This window comes from Corythoichthys intestinalis, chromosome 6 (genome assembly GCF_030265065.1).
Source record: "Corythoichthys intestinalis isolate RoL2023-P3 chromosome 6, ASM3026506v1, whole genome shotgun sequence".
Taxonomy (NCBI): Eukaryota; Metazoa; Chordata; class Actinopteri; order Syngnathiformes; family Syngnathidae; genus Corythoichthys; species Corythoichthys intestinalis.
The window spans coordinates 59,185,195-59,209,981 of NC_080400.1; the positions used below are offsets into that span (position 1 = coordinate 59,185,195).

The window sequence follows — 24,787 nt, forward strand, 5'->3', positions numbered from 1 at the left end:
ACTCAAAATCTCTCGATACATGGCCCCATTCATTCTTTCTTTTACACAGATCAGTCGTCCTGGTCCTTTTGCAGATAAACAGCCCCAAAGCATGATGTTTCCACCCCCATGCTTCACAGTGGGTATAGTGCAATTCAGTATTCTTTTTCCTCCAAACAAGAGAACCTGTGTTTCTACGAAAAACTTCTATTTTGGTTTCATCTGACCATAACGCATTCTCCCAGTCCTCTTCCTCCTCTTCTGGATCATCCAAATGCTCTCTAGCGAACCGCAGACGGGCCTGGACGTGTACTTTCTTCAGCAAGGGGACACGTCTGGCAGTGCAGGATTTGAGTCCCTGGCGGTGCATTGTGTTACTGATAGTAGCCTTTGTTACTGTGGTCCCAGCTCTCTGTAGGTCATTCACTAGGTCCCCCCAAGTGGTTCTGGGATTTTTGCTCCCTGTTCTTGTTATCATTTTGACGCCACGGGGTGAGGAGGGAGTTGAAAGTCCGTGTTGCCCAACGACAGCACCAAAACATCACTGCTCTAGAGGAGATCTGCATGGAGGAATGGGCCAAAATACCAGCAACAGTGTGTGAAAAGCTTGTGAAGAGTTACAGAAACGTTTGGCCTCCATTATTGCCAACAAAGGGTACATAACAAAAGTAAATAAATAATAAATATTAATAATAAAAAATAAAGTATTGAGATGAACTTTTGGTACAGACCAAATACTTATTTTCCACCATGATTTGCAAATAAATTCTTTAAAAATGAAACAATGGGATTTTCAGTTTTTTTTCCCACATTCTGTCTCTCATGGTTGAGGTTTACCCATGTTGACAATTACAGGCCTCTCTAATATGTTCAAGTGGGAGAACTTGCACAATTAGTGGTCGACTAAATACTTATTTGCCCCACTGTATATGTATAATTTTTTAAAAATCATAATTTAGGGAAAAAGTGAGAATGTCTTATATGTATCTTTTTCCAATGCTAAATCTGAATAAATACATTGAGCACACACAAAAAAAAAAAAAAAAAAAAAAATTTTTTGGAGGGGGGTGGTGGTATGCTACTTCGCAGCTTTTAACTTATCGCGGCGGGTTCTGGTCCCCATTCACCGCGAAAAACGAGGGATCACTGTACACTGTGGTCATGGTGAGTCATCCAAAGTCTTTCCAAACTGCTAATCAAGTCATCTAGTGAACGTTTCTTTAATTATATATATGTATAGGCGGCCGTGGTGCAGTTGGTAGCTGGAGTTGTCCTTGGACCAAAAGGGTCAGTGGTTCGATTCCCGGCTACGACTGCCCACTGTCGAAGTACCCTTGGGCAAGGCACTGAACCCTGATTTGTCTCCAATGGGTTGACAGCGCCTTGCATGGCAGCAGCAGTACTTATTTTTCAACAAAATCCGATCGGGACATCCTTAAGGAAAATTGTAAAGACGCTATGGCAGCCAACATTCGTGGAGTAAGAGTAGTGTGACTTCTTCACAAAACTATTCTTAGAAGTAAATTTTTCTCCAAAGGTTACTCAAGGAAATGTAATGGAGTAAATGTAATACTTTAGTACCCACCTCTGGTCATACCACATTATATTTAGTGTTGCTTTAAAGCAGTGTTTTTCAACCTTTTCTGAAACACTGCACGTTTTTGCATTGGAAAAAATCTAATGGCACACCACAAACCAAAAATGTTCCAAAATTATTTTCTGTACAGTATATTTAAATATAAAATAATTTCTCAGCATTTATACATACTCAGTGTGAAACTTAAGTCTGTTTAGATTAATACAAAGCCTATATCCTGGCAGGAATCTTCTTCAACAGCTCTCAGTCTCCGTTTTTATTCTTTATTGCAGTTAGGCTTGAAAAGCTCGGAATTATCAGACAGGAGGACTTTAGCAATGTCTTTAACCACATTAGGGCCGAGCATCTCGCTGACAATGACTTTGCAGACAGGTAGTATTAATGTCCCTGCCACAGTGTGAGACTTTTTGGATGTAGCAACAAGTTCAGCAACAAGCTAACTGGCTTTGAGGGCTTTCTCGTTTACCTTTGTAGTTCTTCTCAAAAAAGTTGCCTGTTTCTCTGTGTTTTCACAAAGGCGAACAAAATAGTCCGTAGTTTGAAGCGACGGTTGTTTCGTTTGGAGATGATGTTCAAGCTTGCTTGGCACCATTGAGCTGTTGGCTCGTGTAGCGTTCAAAAACTGCTCAGATTTCTAGCCATCAGCCACCTTGCTGTCCTTGATAATGTTTTGGAATAAAACACAGGGGGAGGATTGACGGTCGTCACATATGGAGAAAATAAAATGGACACTTTTGTGTGTATCGACACATACACTGTACATCTAATCAAATGATGTACAGTAGGCGTGCTGGGTTCCACATTGTCGCAGACAGCAAGGTGGCTGATGGCTAGAAATCTGAGCAGTTTTTGAATGCAACACGAGCAATACCTCGCTCATCTGCACACAACAGAGAACTTTCTACCTACTCCTTTCTTCCTACTGCAACTCTGCCTGACGATGTGAAAAAAAAACCTAAAAAATGCGATATTGGATAATTTCTCGCGGCACACCTGACGATCTCTCGCGGCACACCGGTTGAAAAACACTGCTTTAAAGATCTGACAAAATCCTCAAAAACGGCTGCCAGTAAAAGTTGGCTTTTCTGTAATGGTAGTAAAGGATTTTTAATGTACTCGCTCAGCGTGCAATCAGATCAAAGTACAGAATCCTTGCATAACAGAACATTTATTTTACAGTTAATTTGGAATGGCCCAAATATCTGTCTAATAAACATCTTATAGAATCTTTCTGGCTTTAAGAGTGATACAGTGACATCTTTCTTTCTCTCCAAAAGATGGAAAAAATGTCTTCCGACTCTCCTCGCAGACTAAGTCGCTTTGCTGGAGGGGCATTAGTGCGAGCACAAGCCACATCGTAAGGACGTACTTTACTTGGATCACAATTTTGTGTATATTTAGTCTTCAATAATTAATATCTCTATGTTTATATTCATGATTGCAATGTTTCAGTTTTACAATAAAGTTTTGTTTTCACAGAGAGCAGTCTTACATGGAAAGTGTGGTGACCTTCTTGCAAGATGTGGTCCCTCAGGTAAACATTATCTGTTTTTTCACTCTGAAAGGGACCAGTGATGTGTGACCTTAAAGATGCTAAAACTCCCCCACTCCTTTTACGTTTTGTGAGCTTTCATATATTTTTCCGACCAGAAAACACAATTTGTTCCATTGTACTTTACTGTAAAAATAAAAATAGCTGTCAATGAACCACCATTTTCAATTGCAATCAGCCATATGATTTGTATAGATCAAGGGGGAGTCGCATGCAAATTTCACTTTTATGAGCTTTTGATCATGCTATATGGTAATTTCCTGTTTAAAACGGAGAGGTTTTCTGAACCATTCGAGATACTGATTGCCAGATGCTGTCTTTGCCCAATCCACTCATTAAGTTAAAGTTGAGCTGCTTCGACAAGGTTAGCGCCGCTGATGGTGGTGGCGACTTCACCTCCCACGTAGAGAGCATTTGTTCCAGGGCCTGATCGGTCATTTCACCCATGTGGTCATCTGACAAATAGGCTGTATCAGGCACCCGGGCTGCGCAGCTCCTATTTGTTGTCTGTGAAAGGGACCGTCAGGGCTCACGGTTCGTTGTTCTTCTTGAATCCAAGCTACAATCGACGTCGAGTTCTTTCTTAGGACCCACACAATGAGTGTCGGCTATGCTGTACTCGAAATGCATGTGGCCTGGCTACCGGTAGCCGTTCAACTATGTTTACTTGTAGCGTTACCCGCCATCGTTAGCGTACCGGGCTTCTGTTTGTTTTATTTCATGAAAGTCACTTGACTTTACACATAATGACAGTGGCTGTACTTAAAGGGGAATGAGCATAGCCGAACAACACATAGTCAAAGCGGGCTGAAAAGACTTTTTTTGTTTCATAGAAAAAAGAAAAAAAATTCCGACAAGGTCAAAATTACCTTGGTCATCGTTAACCATTTAGGGTAAGGGTAGGTTTTCAGTAAACCGCACGGCTCTATAATATGGTTAATATGGAACAAATTGGTGAATAAATAAGTGAAATTTACATTTTGAGGGTGCATGTGGTTTTATCAGATTATGCTATTCAGAAGGAGAAATGACCATGCTGTTCAATGCTATTAAGTGTTGTCATCAAGAAAAAGAACCAGAAAATTTGATGTAAAATCAATCAAATTGAGAAACACCAGCAAAAACCAATGAAATGAGGTGCAGAAACTCATTTTATATATTTTTTTATTCCCCATTCAATTAATGGTTGCTGATGGTTTGATGTAAGGGCTGTATTAAATTGTTTTGTCCGTTATCCTACAAACAGCCTATTGTCACCTCAAACAACAGTGCTATTGATTGAATGTAGTTGGGGAATTGAGTCATCATTGGCGGGAAAAAAAAAAAATCTTAAATTTTAATCGCTGTATTTGGGTGTCTCGTTTGAACATTTTGTAAGACATTTGTGTACTTGTGAGTAGGCACCATATTGTATTTCTGCATCATCAAAACTAGGATAAGAAGGTACTGTAAAAGCTGGAAATTTGGTCCTTAAAAAGTGCTTGAATTTGGACATGAAAAAGGTGTACGAACCCTTCGAGCAGGACTTCACCAAAATGGCATGTGTGCCAAATTTTATTTAAGTCTGGACTCCCAAGTTCTCCACATACTGTAATGATTATGTTTTTGTATAAAACTTCTTTTAAACTGTAGGCTTACTCTGGAGGTTTGCAAATTGACGAAAAGGAGAAAGTCATTTGGGTTCGTTTTGAGAAGTCTGACATCAATGGTGAGTAAACATTTTTAGTAAAAATTTCCTTGACTGCCATTATTTTGAGTTCGCATGATCCATTCCTATTTAAAGTACATTATCATGACATGCAGAACACTTCAAAACATTAAAATGACTATTTGTATAAATTTCAATGTTCATAATCATAGAATCTGGCTGTGAATCACGTAACGCCACAACAAGAACTTAAGATCGTGCCTAGCTTTCCAGCGCTGATATAATCGAAAATTGTTTTGTGCCATTATGTTTTTCATCACATGACAACAAAGAAGTGAGTGAGTTTCCATGCTTTGCTACAATTCGATACAAAACCACCTGAGTTTGAGAACAGATTCAGAAACATATTTAAGGTGGCAATGGGGCTGGGCTAGGAAACTGAAGAAGAGAACCGTTTACTTTGCTCGGAATGGGTACGAACTACCTGCGCCCAGACAGAGCGTCTGGAAAAGGTGTCCGGGAATCTACAGTCCCGCTCTGAGCTAGACTCCAATACTGCGATGGAGACCGAAATAAACTCAGCTCATGACCACTGTGTCATCCTACAACACGGGTTGAGGGCAAGACAAGCTTCATTTCAACACGGTAACTTAGATCTGACACCCGGGCTCTCAGTCGCAGTCCTCGTCTTGTCATTTTCTAAATCTAGTGTCTGATAGCAATAACAATGTCAGGGATGGGCAGTATTTCCAATGTATTATTTCAAATATTATCACTTTCAATAATTGCTAGTAAACATCAATTATCAGTAAATATAAAAAAGAAAATTATGAGATAGGAAATTATTTTATGTATTCCAATTGCAAAAATATGTTATATAATTTGTAGTTTTAACCAGTGTTTCCAAATACATCATACTTCCTGTGAGACAATGTAATGACAGATTTGCTTTTAAGGCAGTAATTTAGGTATTGCATACAACCAATTTACATTAATGCATTAAAGCAGGGGTGTTCAAACCTGGTCTTAGAGGGTCTTTCGTGGACACATTGTATTAGGTACAGTCATGTGAAAAACTTAGGACACCCTATCGAAGCCTGTGTGTTTTCTAACATATTTGGTCATATAGATATTTAATATAAATTTTAACAATCTTGAAAGATTCAAGCTATACAACTAAACAATTAAAACTGGAAAAAAAAGATTTTTCATAACTTTCTGTAAAATGGAATTTCAAATAAATAAAATTTCTGTTGAGGAATACATTAAGACACCCCCACATTCAATCCCACTTAAAATGGCTAAAATCACACATAGGGGTATCACATCAGGTGCACATGATTAGAACATCATTACCCAGTGTTTTGAAGGAGGGGTGCCTTATTTAAACCTCATATTTGGTTTGGTTTGCCCCTGGCTGTTGAAATGAGAGAAAACACCATGGTGAGCTCAATGGAGCTGTCTGAGGTGTTCATAAAGAAGACTGTAGACACTAATGAGTCGGGTAAGGGATTTTAAAATATCTCAAAACAATATAAAATCAGTCATTCCACAGTCCGAAAAATAGTCTACAAGTGGAGGACATTCAAAACAACTGCCAACATACCCAGGTCTGGCTGTCCAAGCAAGTTCGCCCTGAGAGCAGACCGCCAGATGCTAAAAGAGGTCTCCAAAAAACCCGAAAATGTCATCACAGGACCTACAGCAGGTTTTTGCTACTGTTGATGTGAAAGTGCATGCCTCTACAATCAGAAAGAGACTTCACACATTTAACCTTCATGGGAGATGTGCAAGGAGGACACCTTTGCTCTCCAAGAAAAACATGAAGTTTGCCAGAGTGAATGTAGACAAAGACCAGGACTTCTGGGAATATTGTTCTTTTGGGCAGATGAACCTAAAATTGAATTATTTGGACACCAGAACAGAGGACACGTTTTGCGTAAACCCAATACAACATTCCAGGAAAAGAACATTATACCAACTGTGAAGCATGGAGGTGGAAGCGTCATGGTTTCGGGATGCTTTTCTGCAGGAGACCTGTCCAGCTCACCATCTTAGAATCCACCATGAATTCTATCGTGTATCTGAGGGTACTTGAGGAACATGTGAGATCATCTGTGAAAAATTTGTGAAAAAATTAAAGCTGAAGCGAAACTGGACCCCACAAAATGGCATTGATCCCAACCATACCAGTAAATCCACCAAGGACTGGCTGAAAAGGAAGAGATGGCTACTCCTGCAATGGCCGAGTTAAAGCCCAGATCCTAATCCCATTGAGATGCTGTGGGGTGATTTGAAACGGGCTGTACATGCAAGAAACCTCTCAAAAATCTCACAGCTGAAAGTATTCTGCATTGAGGAGTGGGGCAAACGTTCTTCAGACCGATGTCAAAGACTGATAGATGGCTACAAAATACATGCATACAGTCGTGCGTGTGTGTACATGTGAGAGTTGATGGCATCTGACACTCCAGTTCACTTCACAAATGTTTATTGGTCATCAACAAAAAATTAGAATCAAAGTTCTGACATACAAAATAAGGAAACGCATCTATATTAAACATTATAAACTGTATTCACAAGAATTTTCAACGTAAAAAGCTCTAGTCCGTGTTTCCACTTGGTCAGCCTTGATGTAGATAGGCCCCCTATTGATCAGCCCCGCGCCCCGTGTCCCGTCAATACCATTATGAAGTCTATGTCTGAACCTTTTGAAATCATGGACTATATCCCGAATTCTTTGCAATTGTGCGTTGGGGAACATTGCCTTGAATTGTTCAACTATTTTGTCACATATTCATCAATAGGTGAAACTCAACCAATTTTTGCCTGTGAATGACTGAAAAATACAGGAAGTGAGGCAAACCTTCACCTAATCATCCACCCTGCTCCCATTTCACATCTTTTTTGTTCTTTTTCTATAAAATTCCAAAAAAGATGTTAGTTTTGAATATTATGCGAACACATCTGTTTGGAATTAATGATCAAATTAAAACCCATTGGGACAAACATAGCTCATATAATGAGAGACATAAAACACAATTCGGTCTGTTGCTTTAATTAAACTATAATTATTCCTTTTATACAGACTCGGCCCGCAATCCCGACTTCATTGAGATACAGAGTGGCACGACTGATCCTCCTCTCTGTCTCATGATTGGCTATGCTGATGGGATGCAGCTTTGGAGTGTATCGGTAAGGAGCATACTGTTTGGTTGTACAGTGGAACTGATGTCCTATCTGCATTAGGACTTTGTGCTCATTGGCACTTTGTCGAATTCTTGGCTGGAAACTATTGTGCAGATTTCTCAAGTCTGAAAAGTGAATATGCATCACTGCAATATCTTACATTTATAACGCACATTGTTTTTGAAATGACATACATTTCAAATGCTAAAGGAGAATGTCAATGTTATTGTGCCCTTTTGATAAATTCCATTGTTGCTTATATACTATATGCGCCACCTGGTTGCTCCTCAGACTGTCCAGGAGCTCAGTGATGCCCTGGTCCAGATCTGGGAGGAGATGTAAAGGAGATGCACTGTATAAATGAAAATAAACATGCAAACGCCCAGGAGCCACAAAGAAGAAACAAAACGATCAATAAATTCTAACGGTAACTGCCGTTACTGCGCTAATAAACATTGTACAGTAGTGCTTAAAACATGCTAAAACAAAGGTAGCTCAAGGAAAACCCAACACTCTCAACTCGTCTTCATTGGATAGTCATAAAACAAATGGAAAACTAACCTGTTAATATTGGCAATAAGGCACATTAAACAGCAACACCGAAGTCATGTTGCTCATTCACCAGTCAGTGAGATTATGAGCTTCCCTGAAGTCTGTGTCGTAAACAGGCCCCGTGACTCAGTTGATATGTGCTGCCATCTATTGTCCATTTACCGAAACAGTTGACTTTTCCTCAATATTCATTCGAATGGAAAAATGTATTGAAGGAGATAGTACCTTTACTCATAGGCACCATCTATCTGTTTGCATTATTCTAACACACTGAAGATACTATTCCCTGATTGACTATATTTTCTCGTATTTACCGATGGACTGTTTGTATTACTCTAACACAATTACATGTACCTTTAATATAATCAATCAGGGAATAGTATCGTTTCTCATATTTACTGTTTGACTGTATGCATTACTCTAACACACCCAATATAAAATACATAGCACTTATACCGTAGTTTAAGGAAAACAAGCAGAATATCGGGCATAAGAGATACATGACGCTTTCTTATCACGGAAGCCCAACGTGTGCGTCATGCAACTGATTGACCAAGATTGACGCTGACAAGCCCATGTCTGCACCACCAACTCTCACAATCAGTTCTCCCGGACAGTCCAGAACAAATGGCGGGACTTCCAGTCCCAACACAAGGAACACCGGAGAACGTCCGATATCCAACTGATAACACGACTGATAAGACTCCAAGAGCCCCTTTGACGCTGAGGTGGCAAAATCCACAACCCTCCTTGCCCTGACAACAGTAACTATCAAATCCTCCTGTCCAATCCACAAACAGACAATAATCCTAAACAACGCCCAAACACACCCTTCTTCTGCCCACAGCCTGCCCTGTGAATGCTTCAAAAGACTGAATGTTTAACTAATCGTTGTCATTTTTCTTGGGAACCTTTTGTTGAAATTGTTATATGGTGACCCTGGATCCTCGCCTGGGTCCGTCTGGGCTGTATGATTGCTGTCGACTCAGAATAAATTGTCAACCTGTGTTTCGAAACCTTTTTCCAGCTTTCAAAAGTGAGTCAGTGCAAATGGTTAAGACTAAGGTGAACGCACAGAGTTTGGCCTTTTGGCTGGGTTGTCGGGATTTGACTGGCGTGGTTCCAGCAATCTGGCTAAAAGGTCAGATTCTTTCAGTATGCAATAATCCATTAAAAAAAATAATGCCTCAACAAAATTATCTACCCACATGACGCGCGGGTAGATGTGTGTGTGTGTGTCCTAATGCTTGCTGTCATGATTATTCATGATTATGCAATGCGGCAGCAATGCCGTGGTTTTGGCAGCTATTTAATTAGTTTGAACAGTGATTTGAACTGTTATTAGTTGTCCGCAACTAATGGTGGAAAACATACGATACATTTTCCTCCCAAAATTCGATTTATAGTCCTTTGTGATTAATTGCTCTTCATTTCTTTGTCTGGCACATTTCGTTTGGAAAATATGCTCTCTACCTAGCTATCTAAAGGATATGTATAAAAGGTTGGCAATTGATACAGTTGTCAGTGTTCACACCTTTTACCAGGGCTTCCCGCCTTCTTTGGAATGCACGTGCTTGCACCTGTCAACCAGAGTGCCAATACTCGGTTTAAAACTGCTCCTCACCTGGCACAGCCTCACCTTAGTCTGGATTTAGATTCATGAGAATGAAAAGACGGCCTCCGGTCTGCTTGCCACGTTGTACACACTCAGTAAAAAATGTGGGTCAGGATCCGTAGGATTTCAGTTTATATTGAAGTGTCCTGTTTCATGTAGTGTTATGGCCCACTGTCTCTAAGTGGTTTGTGAAGTATTTATGGCAGTTGCTTAGCTAACACCTTATTTAATGGCTCAACACAGTATGAACATACACTTTTTCACACTTCTGTGCACTCAGAGATGGCAATTTTAACTTGTTGTAAGAGTGCCACCAGAGGTGACAGTAGAACACTCTTGCCTCACACTGGAGAACTGTCGACAGCCACAAGCTGTTAGAAGGCATTTTTGGCGAGTAAGTGTCTATTCTTTTTAGGTGTTGATATGAGAGGAGAAAAAAATAGCTCAAACTCTACTTTGTCCGAGGTGCTTACCATTTCAGGGAATATGATCTCACATCCACACAAGAAACCCCTTCTCATTAAGAATAATGGGAGTGCTTACCACAGTTGTGTTGAAAAAAAAAAAAAAAAAAACTTTTAGTTGTTGAACTGTGTGGAACAAGCACATTTACTACGTCATTCAGGCATGAAAATCTCTCACCTTTCGGCGAAATTCGCCGTTTTTAAGTCAAAACGGGTGACCTACGTGAATTGTGTAGATCCGAGGAGAAAGTTTTTAAGGGGGGGGTATTTTTTTTAATGTCGATCGGATGCTCGGTATGCAAGCGGGGAAAGCGTCGCAAAGCCAAAAAAAGCGCACCAGAGTGGCCAAAACATTGACTTATTTCAGCGAAACAAAGGAAGGTACACTGTTGTGTCCTGTCTCTTCAATGCCAAGCTTGGCTGCACATCGGCCATGAATGAACACCTAATGCGAAGTCACCCAGTTGTCATTTAACTAACTAACGACATGTTATATTGAAGTTGCTAAGCCTGTCGCGATATGCAATGAGTCCATTTATCACATGGTAAATAAAAATGAGGGCGGTAATTTTCACGGCTGTGTTTTATCGCCGTGTGCGTGCATACAGTCGTGCGTGTGTGTACATGTGAGAGTTGATGGCATCTGACACTCCAGTTCACTTCACAAATGTTAATTGGTCATCAACAAAAAATTAGAATCAAAGTTCTGACATACAAAATAAGGAAACGCATCTATATTAAACATTATAAACGTAAGCAATGCTACATTGAGGCTAATGGGGAAAGAAAACAACCTACTTTTAGCCTCCTATAAAACATTGGCAGTCTTCTCCAAAACGCAAACTTGCTGTTAAAAGGGGACACTTCAAACATGAAAAATCACCGGTTAACAGAATTTGCAAACGAAAAATATAAAAATTGATTACTGACACCACATGCAATGATAAAAACAGCTTTTTTTGCGGAGTGTAAAGCTTACGATTGGTGGTTTAGTGAACATACTTCCGGTGAACATTTCAAAATAAAAGCACATTATTTTCGTCATATAAATAACGATTTCTGGAGTTAATCCCACATACTTCAGAATTCAGATTCTATACTAAGAATAGCTTTAAAATGACACTCTTTATGAAAAATCTGATTGCCAATGATTATACTACTATTATATACACTCACCGGCCACTTTATTAGGTACACCATGTTAGTAACGGGTTGGACCCCCTTTTGCCTTCAGAACTCCCTCAATTCTTTGTGGCATAGATTCAACAAGGTGCTGGAAGCATTCCTCAGAGAGTTTGGTCCATATTGACATAGTTGGTGCAGATTTGTCAGCTGCACATCCATGATGCGGATCTCCCATTCCACCACATCCCAAAGATGCTCTATTGGATTGAGATCTGGTGACTGTGGAGGCCATCTGAGTACAGTGAACTCATTGTCATGTTCAAGAAACCAGTCTGAAATGATTGCAGCTTTATGACATGGCGCATTATCCTGCTGAAAGTAGCCATCAGAAGTTGGGTACATTGTGGTCATAAAGGGATGGACATGGTCAGCAACAATACTCAGGTAGGCTGTGGCGTTCCAACGATGCTCAATTGGTACCAAGGGGCCCAAAGAGTGCCAAGAAAATGTTCCCCACACCATTACACCACCACCACCACCACCAGCCTGAACCGTTGATACAAGGCAGGATGGATTCATGCTTTCATGTTGTTGACGTCAAATTCTGACCCTACCATCCGGATGTCGCAGCAGAAATCGAGACTCATCAGACCAGGCAACGTTTTTCCAATCTTCTGTTGTCCAATTTCGATGAGCTTGTGCAAATTGTAGCCTCACTTTCCTGTTCTTAGCTGAAAGGAGTGGCACCCGGCGTGGTCTTCTGCTGCTGTAGCCCATATGCCTCAAATTTCGACATACTGTGCATTCAGAGATGCTCTTCTGCCTACCTTGGTTGTAACGGGTGGTTATTTGAGTCACGGTTGCCTTTCTATCAGCTCGAACCAGTCTGGCCATTCTCCTCTGACCTCTGGCATCAACAAGGCATTTCCGCCCACAGAACTGCCGCTCACTGGATATTTTTTCTTTTTCGGACCATTCTCTGTAAACCCTAGAGATGGTTGTGCGTGAAAATCCCAGTAGATCAGCAGTGTCTGAAATACTCAGACCAGCCCTTTTGGCACCAACAACCATGCCACGTTCAAAGTCACTCAAATCACCTTTCTTCCCCATACTGATGCTCGGTTCGAACTGCAGGAGATTGTCTTAAACCATGTCTACATGCCTAAATGCACTGCCGCCATGTGATTGGCTGATTAGAAATTAAGTGAACGAGCAGTTGGACAAGTGTACCTAATAAAGTGGCCGGTGAGTGCATAGTAGTATACTATAATATTAGTGGTAGATATTTTTTTAAGAATTGTTTTAAATCATGTTGGAAAAGCGAAGTGAGTGTTTTGAAGCCCTGTGACGACCCCTGGCCGTTAAACTTCTGAGATTCTTCCAGTCAGCTGATCGTCGCCTCCACCAGCTGGCTGCTTCCCCTCCCACTGTGACGACAGCTGATCGACGCAGGACGGACCGACAACGTCACCGCCGCTGATTGGCCACGGAAAAAGGCGCCAAGCTTCTTAAACCTGCCGCTGTCAACGTTCTGAGAGGTCGCAATTTGGCAGCATTCTGTTGCGTTCCTCCTCGCTAGCTGTTTGCTCGCCATTCACACTCGTTTGCATTTTGATCGCTAGTTTGATACACTCCCGCTTTTTCGGTGGGGTCTTTTGTGTTTATTCGTTATTGGATCGTTTTTGTTCACCACTGTAAATAAGAGCACTGAAGCAAGTAAGGGTAAGTGGACATTTCTGTTCAACCCGTTTTCTCCTGTTTTGTATAGAGTAGGAAGTTAGGTTAGACGCTGTCTTTTCTTTGTTCCTTTTACATGATCAGGGTTTAGTTAGCGGGTGGGGTTTAAGTGTAGTTCCTTTTGTTTGTTTTTTTGGCCTGGACTTACCCTGAAGTCACGCTTCCTCGGCATTTTGTACATATTCATTGCGAGTTTGATTATTGTGTAAATAAATTTGTGTCCACTTGTACATTTGTGTGGATTGTTTTATGTTACGCCTTTTGCGAGCCATCTTTGGGACGTAACAACCCTTCTATAAAACATTGACAGTCTTCTCCAAAACGCCCACTTGCGGTTAAAAGGTGACACTTCAAACATGAAAAATCGCTGGTTACCAGAATTTGCAAACGTTTTTCAGAAAAACCCATTTTGGTCGATTTCTAGTGTAACTCTTCGGGGTTCAAAGGAGGACAGGCAGGCGGAGGTTGCAGACACCCTGGGTGCTTGTGGCCCACATTTATTTTAACAGAAAAAAAACAACTAACAAACAATAATCAAACAAACCAAAACACCCGTCATCAGGGATCAGGGCCACGCTGTGGAATGCCTCTCCAGTCTCTCACTCTGGGTAGCTCCCGCTCAACTCGACTCTCACCCCTGAAACACATGCACAGAGTCCGCCGTGCTCCGTTCAGCTCCGTTCCGAATGACGCAAAATATACGATGCAGATCGCCTGCAATGCCCAATGCCCACATCATACGACTCTCATGCGGTCCGTACACCCGCGGTCTCCTAGACGCGCATGCGCAAAACGGAGGAGGCTACGTGATCAGATCAACACAACGTTTATTATTGTGACAGTATTTTCAGGGGGAAAAACACACCAAAAATGCACAAAGGCCAATAGTACTGTTTAGCTACAGTTAAATTCAGTTCAACACTCACAAAAGCACACAATAACCCGCGGATGCAACCCCCCGCTCTTACAAATCTACGCACGCATGCGCGCTAAATTAAAGGTAAGATCGGGGCTAAAAAATCCAGCTCGACCCGACCCGGGCCCGCTGGTATTAAGGGCCGACCTGTTTTTTATGTAGGCCGGAGCACGAACCCCCCCTAAATTTTATGTTTTATTTGTGAGGACTCAGGAGAAGGAGGAAATGCGGGGATGCGATGCGTCAGTCAGACCTGGACAGAGCACTACTTGGAAAAAACAAAATTAAAGTCTGTCTTTTGTAAAGAATTCTCCCAGTTAAACAAGCCTGTATATGCATATTCAATAAGCATTTATATCTTTTATATTTGTGTGTGTGTTCTATCAGCTGGACAGTTCATGCTTCATTTCCTTGGCAATTAAATGCAGCAGCCCATTTGACATTTATTTTAATTTCCTCGAGTTGGCAGAAAAAAACGCTTGAAGTAAAGAAAAAGTTTTTTAAATGTTTAAATAGTCAACATACTTTTTATAATCATTATAAATTCATTTACACAATGAAATAACGCTGGAAAAGTTTGTTAAATATATTTCTGTGTGGGATATTGTGCTCACATGGAAGCGCCTCTCTGAAAAGGAGAGGCTCTCCTGTTTGTAATTCCCATTCGGCTTCTCTGTTCATCCAAATTATTTATTTTAATAACAAGTATTCCTTAGTTTAACATCCATACATCATTTTAGTTTACATATATAAATATATATTCATTACAAAAAAGTTAGCGAGAGAGCAGCCCGGCCCGACCTGAACGTAATAATTGACATTTTAGGCCCGACCCTTCCCGAAATTCGGGTCTGGTCAGGTTCGGGCTTAAGATCTTACCTCTAACGCGTGCACATACACAAACATAGTGTAACACTTGCAAGAATTGCCAGCGGCAATTAGTTTCAATAAATCAGCACAGAAGTCTATAGCTCACTTTTTACTGTTTATTTTTCTCCACGCTCTCTTCGCGTTGCCGGATCAAATACACCAATAAGTTGCGCTGACGACCAATGCGGCGCTTCTTAGTGACGCTACAATAGTAATAGGAAGAATGTCTTTTTTTTCCTTTACTCATTTTAAAATGTATTGTTTGGAGATACACGAGCACTGTACATTCCATGCAAATGACCTGTATATATTTTGTTTTGTGTAAATTTCAATAAAAATGGTTAAAATTAGATGCCTGATACTTTTATTAACATTATTTACTTTGAAAGACCGGATATTGCTGCTGTTGTATTTTCTGTTTGGTGCGTGCTAAACACAAGGGCTTGATTCTGCCGCAGGTTGACAGACCAGAAAATAGACCATGTACATATTTTAGTTTTGATGGATCGGAGAGGTGGACTCAGGCGCATCCGGATCGGAGCTGAGTGGATCATGTGGACCACCTCATATTAACTACTAGCGTATTTGTTGCGTCGTTCGGAACGGAGCTGAGTGTAGCGCGGCGGACTCTGTGTGTTTCGGTCTTCATATAGGAAAGCCTTGATTGCAATTGCCTCATCAGGTGTAGCCTAATGTGACAATTGCCGGCAGGAGTAGTGGTAGTCGCCGCCCAGGGGTGTCGCCGTCCATGGTGCTGACCCCTGTGGCACTGAGACGCCACACCAGTAAAAAGGAGAATGACTGAGAGATGTGGTATATGGCAACACTTCTATTTCCCAATATAGGCAACTTTATCTTCCATTACAGTCATATCAAGGCATTCATATACTTTGCATTCTGCATTTTGATGTTTCAGATTCCTGAGCCGGCAGCAATTCTATGCATTGCTGAATGGCATACTGCAAGTAACACGTCACTTTTGCTCATTAATATTCATGACGTTAACAATTGTTGCGAGGCGGGTCAACCTCCCGTTTGTCCCTAATAGTAAATGCGTGGAAATAGTGTACGAACGAGATGTTTACTAAACCTACCAATTCTGTCTTAAAATAATGTCCCTGTTGCCAAATTCACTGGTAAAAATGGGGAAGAACATACAAATGTTCAGTTAAAGAAATAGCTAGAGTGTCGAGGGCTGAAAAAGAGCCAACCGGATCCAGAGTTAGCTTTTTTATCAACACCTTTTTCTTGTGTGCATTGCTTACGCCCCTGACAATGACACTCTCCTGTTTCGACAATCTTTCCTTTACCACCATATGCCCTGTCTTTCTTATATAATATATCCTCTGGTTGTCGTACGTCTCGGACCATTCTTGGGGGCAATTATCAATGCTATTTTTGTGTAGCGATCGCAAATGCTACTTGGTGACAGCCAACGAACACTTTTAAATGTTTCATTAATAACAAATCTTAATTCTATAATGTATTTACACTTCCCCCTTACTAAAGTTGTGTTTTTACAACAGAAAAGGTAACAGTGGTAGTCAGATACCATTTTAATTTTTTTCAGGTCATTCATTGTCAGACAGAAGCAGAACGGCAAAACACCACGCGAAAGGATAAATAAAAATATAAAAACGGCTTACCTCTTCGTCCTCTGTACCATGGCCCCCAACAAAATGTTTACTGCATATGAAATGTGAATGGCTTCACCTTGCTGGCGTTAAACTGGTCTTTTGGACGTCCGCGCGAGTTGATCCATTCTTCACATTTTTTCTTTTGAGTTTTTGGTTTTGGGAAACGTATGAAGAAAACATCCTTCGTATGTCGTCATGTCTAGAGTCGTTTCTACAAGTTCCATAGCAGCAGTCTTCCATGTTACGATGGCGACGTCACGGTCTAAAAATGGTATTCGTGCTATACGCTATTGCCTCTCGATAATGCTGGGTCTTCGTCATTGCTCTGTCCGCAACGGCACTTTATTTTTTGGTTCAAAACGGGTTTGAAGTTTAATTTCCAGCACAAGTGTTATTTTTGATGGTGATGTACAAGACTAATGGAGGTTATCATTTTGTAGTTCGTATTTCAAAACCTTCGAATTATTTATGTGAAAACTACCTATTGTGCAGTGAAACACATGACAATAAAACAAGACGAATTAGTTTCTGGAAAAAAAAGACCAGTCATTTTGATTAAATACAACTAATTTTGTGACCTCCTATAGATGGCAGGAGAGGCCCAGGAGCTGTTTTCTGTGCGCCACGGCCCGGTGAAAACTGCTCGCATTTTACCAGCCCCATACATCAGTAAGTATCTATATGAATGCACTCACACACACGTGCATACTCATTTTCCAAATTGTAGGCCCCATTTGTGGGACCATCATAAATGTCACTTCAAATTAACAGAATGTTTTCGTGTGCTGTGATGTATGGGGTATCTGCAAAGAAAAATCAAACTGCTGTGTTTCACTGTATACTCTAATGATGTTACGAACGGCAAGCCGTTAATGCGGATCCAAAACACAGACCAGGAGATCAGAGAGCGAATTTAGTATTTAATGAGTACAACAAAGGGAGCACGCTAAGTAACGCGAGTAAGAAAATACAACTGAGAGAGCACGCTAGAAAACGCGAGTAAGAAAATACAACTGAGAGAGCACGCCAGAAAACGCGGGTAAGAAAATACAACTGAGAGAGCACGCTAGAAAACGCGAGTAAGAAAATACAACTGAGAGAGCACGCCAAAATGGCGTGAATATAACAGTACAAAATTACAATTACAAAATCCCAATAAAACACAAAAGTAAATGAGATCAAACCAGAACACGATCGAAAAATGTCGGGAAGCACCAAGGGTGACGATGAGCACACAGCGGTAAGCAAAGCAGGTAACAAGCAAATGCAATAGTCCGACACTCGCAGACGGTGACAGGAGTCCTTAAATAATGAGCGCTCCTAATGCGCCACAGGTGTGCGGCCACGGCCCCGCCCATCCAGCTGAATCAGATGCTGGAAAGAGAAAACAACTGAGAAGGCATACAGATATGACAAATGATATGTCAAGCACACAACAGCTCTGGATGCTAACTATCTCCATAATAATATTGGAATAAGTTGGATTACAAAATAGTTATCGGGAAGATCTGCAAACATTTTTTGACATCACTCTCCTGCTCCGTCACTACAGCAGGCGAGTGCGGTCACTGGCAAACACATGAACATGACACATGAACACGACTCATCTCGTCCAGTCTTTTCTGTCAATTTTGCTTTTACTGCTCGTTTTAAATATATAGCACCTTAGCTAGGTCCTTTGCTTTGTTTAGCCAAAACTACACCTGAGGAGGCAAGATGGATGTTGAGAATTAAATAAATAAATAAGCTTTTAAAATCTTCAACAGCAAATGCACTGCAAAATGCAGTGTCAAAATGTATATATATATATATATATATATATATATATATGTATATATACAGTATATACACACACACACATACAGATACAGATCTTGCATGGAGCCCCAGATCGAGGGGTATGTCTTCCATTTTCTAATAATTGCTCCCGCAGTTGATTTCTTTACACAGTTGATTTCTTTACAACAAGCGTTTTACCTATAGACCCTACCCACCGACGTCACAAAATCACGTGATCGCTGTATTGTTCCGCCCCATTGTCCGTCATTTTGTGTCTGTATTATCAATGGTCTCAATTGATCGAGCAATTTATAATGCATTTCATGGAAGACCCGGTGCTTTCGGATGCCGTAAACTCACTGGATGCGTTGCATAAAAGGCGTTATGTGGAAAAGCTTCAGTTTATCCATTCGCCAGATCCATATTTGATGCCAAAATCGATGTTTTTTGACCCGCTGTCTTCGCCGTCTTTGCCTGACCCTGATATTTACAACTATCTTGTCCACACAAAATCAGCCTATTCTCACGAAAGTATGAAAAACTTTTAAGAGCTTGGAGGCTTATAAATGCTACGTTGCTGGTTGGGTGAAACAGGTCCTTGTACACGAAAATTCGGCAGGAATCTTGTGCTCGGGAAGGTGAGTTGGGAAATTTTCAATTCAAAATCTTTTGTTCTTGCTAACATCCACTGTCAAGTCTAATGTATTTCATGTCATATGTCAATGGAGCTAGGGCTTTTAATGTTTATATGGTTTAGCGATAGCACTCTCACTACATTCATACGTGTATGTTGTCGGCGATTAGCCTAGCAATGATCTTAATTGTGGTTGTCAGCCCAAAACCCTCTAAATATATATTTAAATATATTTTACCAGATATAAAATGACTACTACATAATCTGTGGTAATCGTTTGGAGCCCAGTTTTCTCGTCGAATTGCAGCAGCCCATCTCACTCTCGTCTCCGGGTCTCTCGGAATCCGGTAGAACTTCAAGTCTCTCCGTCTATCTTCTCTGTTATTGCAACCGACCGCCACACACGCCTTCACCATTTTGATTATTAATGTTAACGAGCAGAAAAACATGCCGTAAATAGGAGGAATGTACGTAGCCGTAACAGGTAAACACGATGTGTTGATGAACAATTGGGCGGCACCAGTCAGGAGGGCGGAGTTGTGACGTCACGTGGGTAGGGTCTATTGCAGATTCAGTCTTCCCAGCCTGGTGCAGGTCTACAATTTTGTTTCTCATGTACTTCGACAGCGCTTTGGTCTTGGCCATTGTCGAGTTTTGAGTGTGACTGACAGAAGTTGTGGACAGATGTCTTTTATACAGATAATGAGTTAAAACATGTGCCATTAATACAGGTAATGAGTGGAGCCTCGTTAGATGAAGTTAGACCTGTTTGACTCCCAGTAATTTTGCTTGTTTGTAGGTGACCAAATACTTATTTTCCACTCTAATTTGGAAATAAATTATTTAAAAATCAAACAATGTGATCTTCTGTTTTTTTTTCCACATTCTGTCACTCCTGGTTGAGATTTACCCATGTTGATAATTACAGGCCTCTCTATAATCTTTTCAAGTAGGAGAACTTGCACAATTGGTGGTTGACTAAATACTTATTTGCCCTTATTATTATTATACTTATTTACACACACACACGCACACGCACACGCACACATATACATACATATGTGTATATATATATATATATATATATATATCTTGCAAGCTAATTTTGTTGACACTGTACTGTGTTTCGGGGTCATCAACATGGTTTGCACCCAACCCCCACCTCCATGACAACATTTTTTTGATATTGTATCGTGACGTATCATATTGCCATATCGAGGTGCCTCATATCGTGAGCTGATGTGTATTGTTCCATCCCGAGAACCCATTGCATTTGCAGTGTATTTTCTTTTATGCGTGGCAAGCACAATCTCATTCTCATCTTCTCTTTCAGGTGCTTCGAAGGTGGACCTTTTTTCCGACAAGAGACCCTTGCTTGGAGTTTGCAAGAGCACTGGGTCCTCAGGGTGAATACATTCTTGCTTGATCAGATTGTTACTACGCTTGTTAATTATTAGCTTCGACTAATTCTACTATCATGAGCATGATTTGATTTTTAAAATTTCTTTTCTTTCACCATTTACGAAGTTTGTTTTAAATTCATTCCTACACTGCTTAACACACATTAATATAATGGCTATCTGTTCACATTTGCATTTGTTTGCAAATAATACAGTTGGATACAAATCAACATCCTTATGTGCAGTAGTAGACTGAATTGACTCTATGAATAACAAGCATATTTTTACCAATGCACTCAATATAAAGTGAGGCGCAGAAGTATTTGCACCCTTGTAATGCGTGTTCATATGATTCAAAGATATACAGTGATCCCTCGTTTTTTCGCGGTTAATGGTGACCAGAACCTGCCGCGATAAGAGAAAAATCGTGAAGTAGCGCCCCATATTATATACATATTATATATATGGCGGAAAACACAGACAAGACTGAAAAAGCAGTTTCTGCTCTTGCACTCCTCTATAAAAGAAAGTGCAGTATTTTAAGCCAAAACAACTCTTTTGTTTGATAGAACAATATGTCTATATGCTGCCATAGCAGATTCATGGCGCATTAAGCCTGTGAAGTATTTTTAATTTGTCCATTTTACCCTGAAAAGCCCCGTTTACAGACCTTGCACAACCGTTTTTGTTTCAACCCAGCCATAAAACAAAGGTAATTAATTATATTTATTATTGAAAATGTCTGTCGTTTTTAGCTTAGAATCAAATAATTGATCTCTCATATTTCATTAAAAAAAAAAAAAAAAACGACTTAAAAGAATTATTCACTTGCATACTTTAAACTTTTAAACAAATTATGTCACAATGGGAAAAAATGGTGTCTGTGGAATAGTCACGGATGTCTACCTCATAACTGTAGCCTAAAGTCTATTACAACACCTGGGGAAATGCTAATATTCCATCATTTATCTATAAATGCATGCCTTTTGGATTCATATCATGCCACTTCGTGTAATTACACACATCGCAACATCAAGAAAATGATAGAAATTTGGATCGATTGTCAAGCTAAAACAACCGGTGCCAGAGATCCCGGAAATCTAGCATATTGTGTGCGTAACGTCACAACTAGGAAATACCCGGCTCAGTGCTTAGTACAGAATGGCGGCGATGATGGCGGACAATTTTGTTTCTAGTTGCAGCGACGAATCCGACGTAACGAACGTTCTTATGGTGACGAGGAGAGTTATGAACCTCTGTTTGGTGTTTTGGGTTATCAATTTGAGCCCAAACGAAAGCCAATGCACCCTAATGAAACGATCATTGAGGGGAGCAATCACACAGATGAAACACCAGCAACAGATCGTGTGGGGAAATACCGAATGGTTTGTTTTGTATTTCTTTTTGTGAAGCTGATACACCGTGACCGCAAAATAAAGTAATGTACAGAATAATTATCATTTGTTGTGCGATCATAGGTTTTCGCCTTGCCAACAGACACAAATATGATTGGGATTAGAGGATTTATCGTATATATTTTACGAGTGATAATTTATACATGTGTCCAGTCCTATATCCAATGCGTAATGTTTTTTTATTATAAAAGAGTACTGACTCTGGCCATTTCGAGCTTCCTCCTTTGCTTAGCCTGGGGTGGTGGGGTGGTCTCATCAGTGCCAGTCATCATACTCTTTCTTGATATCTCGGGACATTTAGGTGGCTGCGTGTGTATGGTGGGCACCGCATCTGCTTTCAGCAGCAATTTCTTAGCAAAACCTGATTTCAATTGTCCATAGTTGGAATAGCTTTCAGGTGTAAAATGGGAACCACACAAAACCGTGCCGGAGGCTGGGTCTGCAAAATTAGCCCTCTTTGCATGGACGAACTTTACTCATTGTTTGCGTAGTCCAGCTCTTTTTCTCGCGTTTGGGAAACTCATGGGTACTACATTACAACAAATGGCTATTTGTACACCACATAGCATGACAGGTTTGAACCTTTTTAGCGATTTTTTGATAAAACACAAACGCAACTCTCCCGTCGATAAACAACGATGGCATCTGCCTCGACCTTTTGTGTCCTGGCTGTGACGTCAAAGCCCCATTCGGCTGTTTCCGGAATACTTTCGGAAATGTTCGTAATTTTCAATCTATTTTCGATAATTGCTCATGAATGTGATTTATTTTTTTGTTAACTTTATTAATATTTGTTATCTTGACACATAATGGTTCTATTGATATCTCACAGTCCCTTAGTATTATAATTCTCTTTAATTGTATTTTTTTGTTACTGTCGCATGGAGTTTTTGGATCAAAACAAGGTAAGCACGAGATAATATCTCATTAAAATCATGGCGTCTGTAATTCTGCTCTCGCGTGCTCTCGCCACTAGATAGGATTTTGCTGTTTAAAATTAATTAAATTATTATTATTATTATTTTTTTAAATGCCCTCCAGTTCAAAATTTTTCTTTCCCCACAAAACTGAAATTTAAAGCTTTACAATGATGTATCACACATGCATATCGGTCAATTTTGAAAGTTGGCCAAATTGGGGGTCTCAGAGAGGAACTTAAGTCACCTGAGTGTTTTCCGCCTTATGTACAGTACATGGCGGAAAAAACTCAGGTTCCGCTCTGAGACCAATTTAAAAATTGTCCGATATGCACGTGTGATACATCATTGAAAAGCTTAAAAATCCCAATTTTCTGGGGGAGGAAAATTTTTAAACTTAGGGCATTTAAAAAAAAAAAATTAACAGCAAAACCTTAACTGGAGGTGAGAGCGGGAATTAAAGAGATTTTAACGAGATTTTATCGCGTACTTACCTTGTTTTGATCCAAAAACTCCATGTAGCATGTATCACCGAGTTCAAGACACAGAGGTGAATGGCCACAGCCGGATTTTGGGGGGATTTTATGGGTGAAACATAGTAATATAACAAGAGTCGTGATGCAGAAATTGCAGACATCAAGGAGTGTTGGAGATGTTCTTTTTTATATAATTGCCCTTTTAAATGTTTTTTTTTCTCAATTTTTCTTTGTTTGGATCGATTATTTATCATCCAACACATCGGAGAAAATGCGACAGTAACAAAAAAAAAAAAAATCTAATTAAGCGATAGTTATGAGTTAGATATCGGTGACTTATTTACAGACGCCATTTTTTTCATTGTGACATAATTTGTTTAAACGTTTAAAATATGTGAGTGAATAATTTTTAAAAGTATTTTATTTTTCAAACGAAATATTAGACATAAATTAATGATTCTTTGCTAAAAATGACAGACATTTTGAATAATAAATATAATTACTTACCTGCTTTTTATGGCTGGGTTGAAACAAAAGCGGTTGTGCGACATCTGTAAACGGGGGTTTCCAGGGTAAAACAGATAAATTAGAAATAGTTTGGGGACTTAACCCCCTATGAATCTGCTATGGAAGCATATAGACATGTTGTTCTATTAAACACAACAGTACTTTTAGGTGAAAATACAGCAGTTTATTTTAAAGAGGAATGCAAGAGCAGAAACTGCTTTTTCAGTGTTGTCTGTGTTTTCCGGCATATATATTTTTTGTTCAATGTATTTATTCAGATCTATCATTGGAAAAAGATACATATAAGACAACTTTTATGTATGAATATACTGTTATTAATAAATGTTTTTTAAGCACTTTAAATGTAATAATAACGATAACTTTTAAACATGTCACTGTTCCACAGAATTATTTTTAAGCAAGAAAAAAGTAAACGCCCAATCCATTAAAAAAAAAAAGTTAAAAAAAAAAAAAAAAGATTACAAAAGCCCAATATAAACCATATACAATAGAACTAAAATGGAAAATTAATTTAAGTCATCCTAAATATTCCCTTTTATCTTTTATTTTATTTTCAGGTGAGGTTCTACCTCCCCTTTATTCCTTTACTTTACTGAATTTGATAGATTGGACTTCACTGAGACACTATCTGTAGTCATTTTGTTTTTTCTTTTGCTTTTTTTTGGGGGGGCTTTTTATTTGGTTTAGTTTTTATCCTATTTTGCTTTTGGCCAGAAAGCCAGAGTAAATTACCGAAAGTGATGTAAACAGAGAAAGA

General features: G+C 39.8%; 1 protein-coding gene across 9 annotated transcripts in view; it reads left to right on the forward strand.

Moving 5' to 3' along the window:
- Positions 1-24,787, forward strand: part of bcas3 (BCAS3 microtubule associated cell migration factor) — a 525,512-nt gene that overhangs the window by 6,949 nt on the left and 493,776 nt on the right. For all 9 annotated transcript variants that reach the window (XM_057839609.1, XM_057839610.1, XM_057839618.1 and 6 more), the window contains exons 2-7: positions 2,854-2,933; positions 3,056-3,110; positions 4,761-4,836; positions 7,865-7,971; positions 17,469-17,550; positions 20,628-20,700. In XM_057839609.1, the coding sequence (XP_057695592.1) occupies positions 2,854-2,933; positions 3,056-3,110; positions 4,761-4,836; positions 7,865-7,971; positions 17,469-17,550; positions 20,628-20,700 (473 nt within the window). The remainder of the gene's footprint in view (positions 1-2,853; positions 2,934-3,055; positions 3,111-4,760; positions 4,837-7,864; positions 7,972-17,468; positions 17,551-20,627; positions 20,701-24,787) is intronic.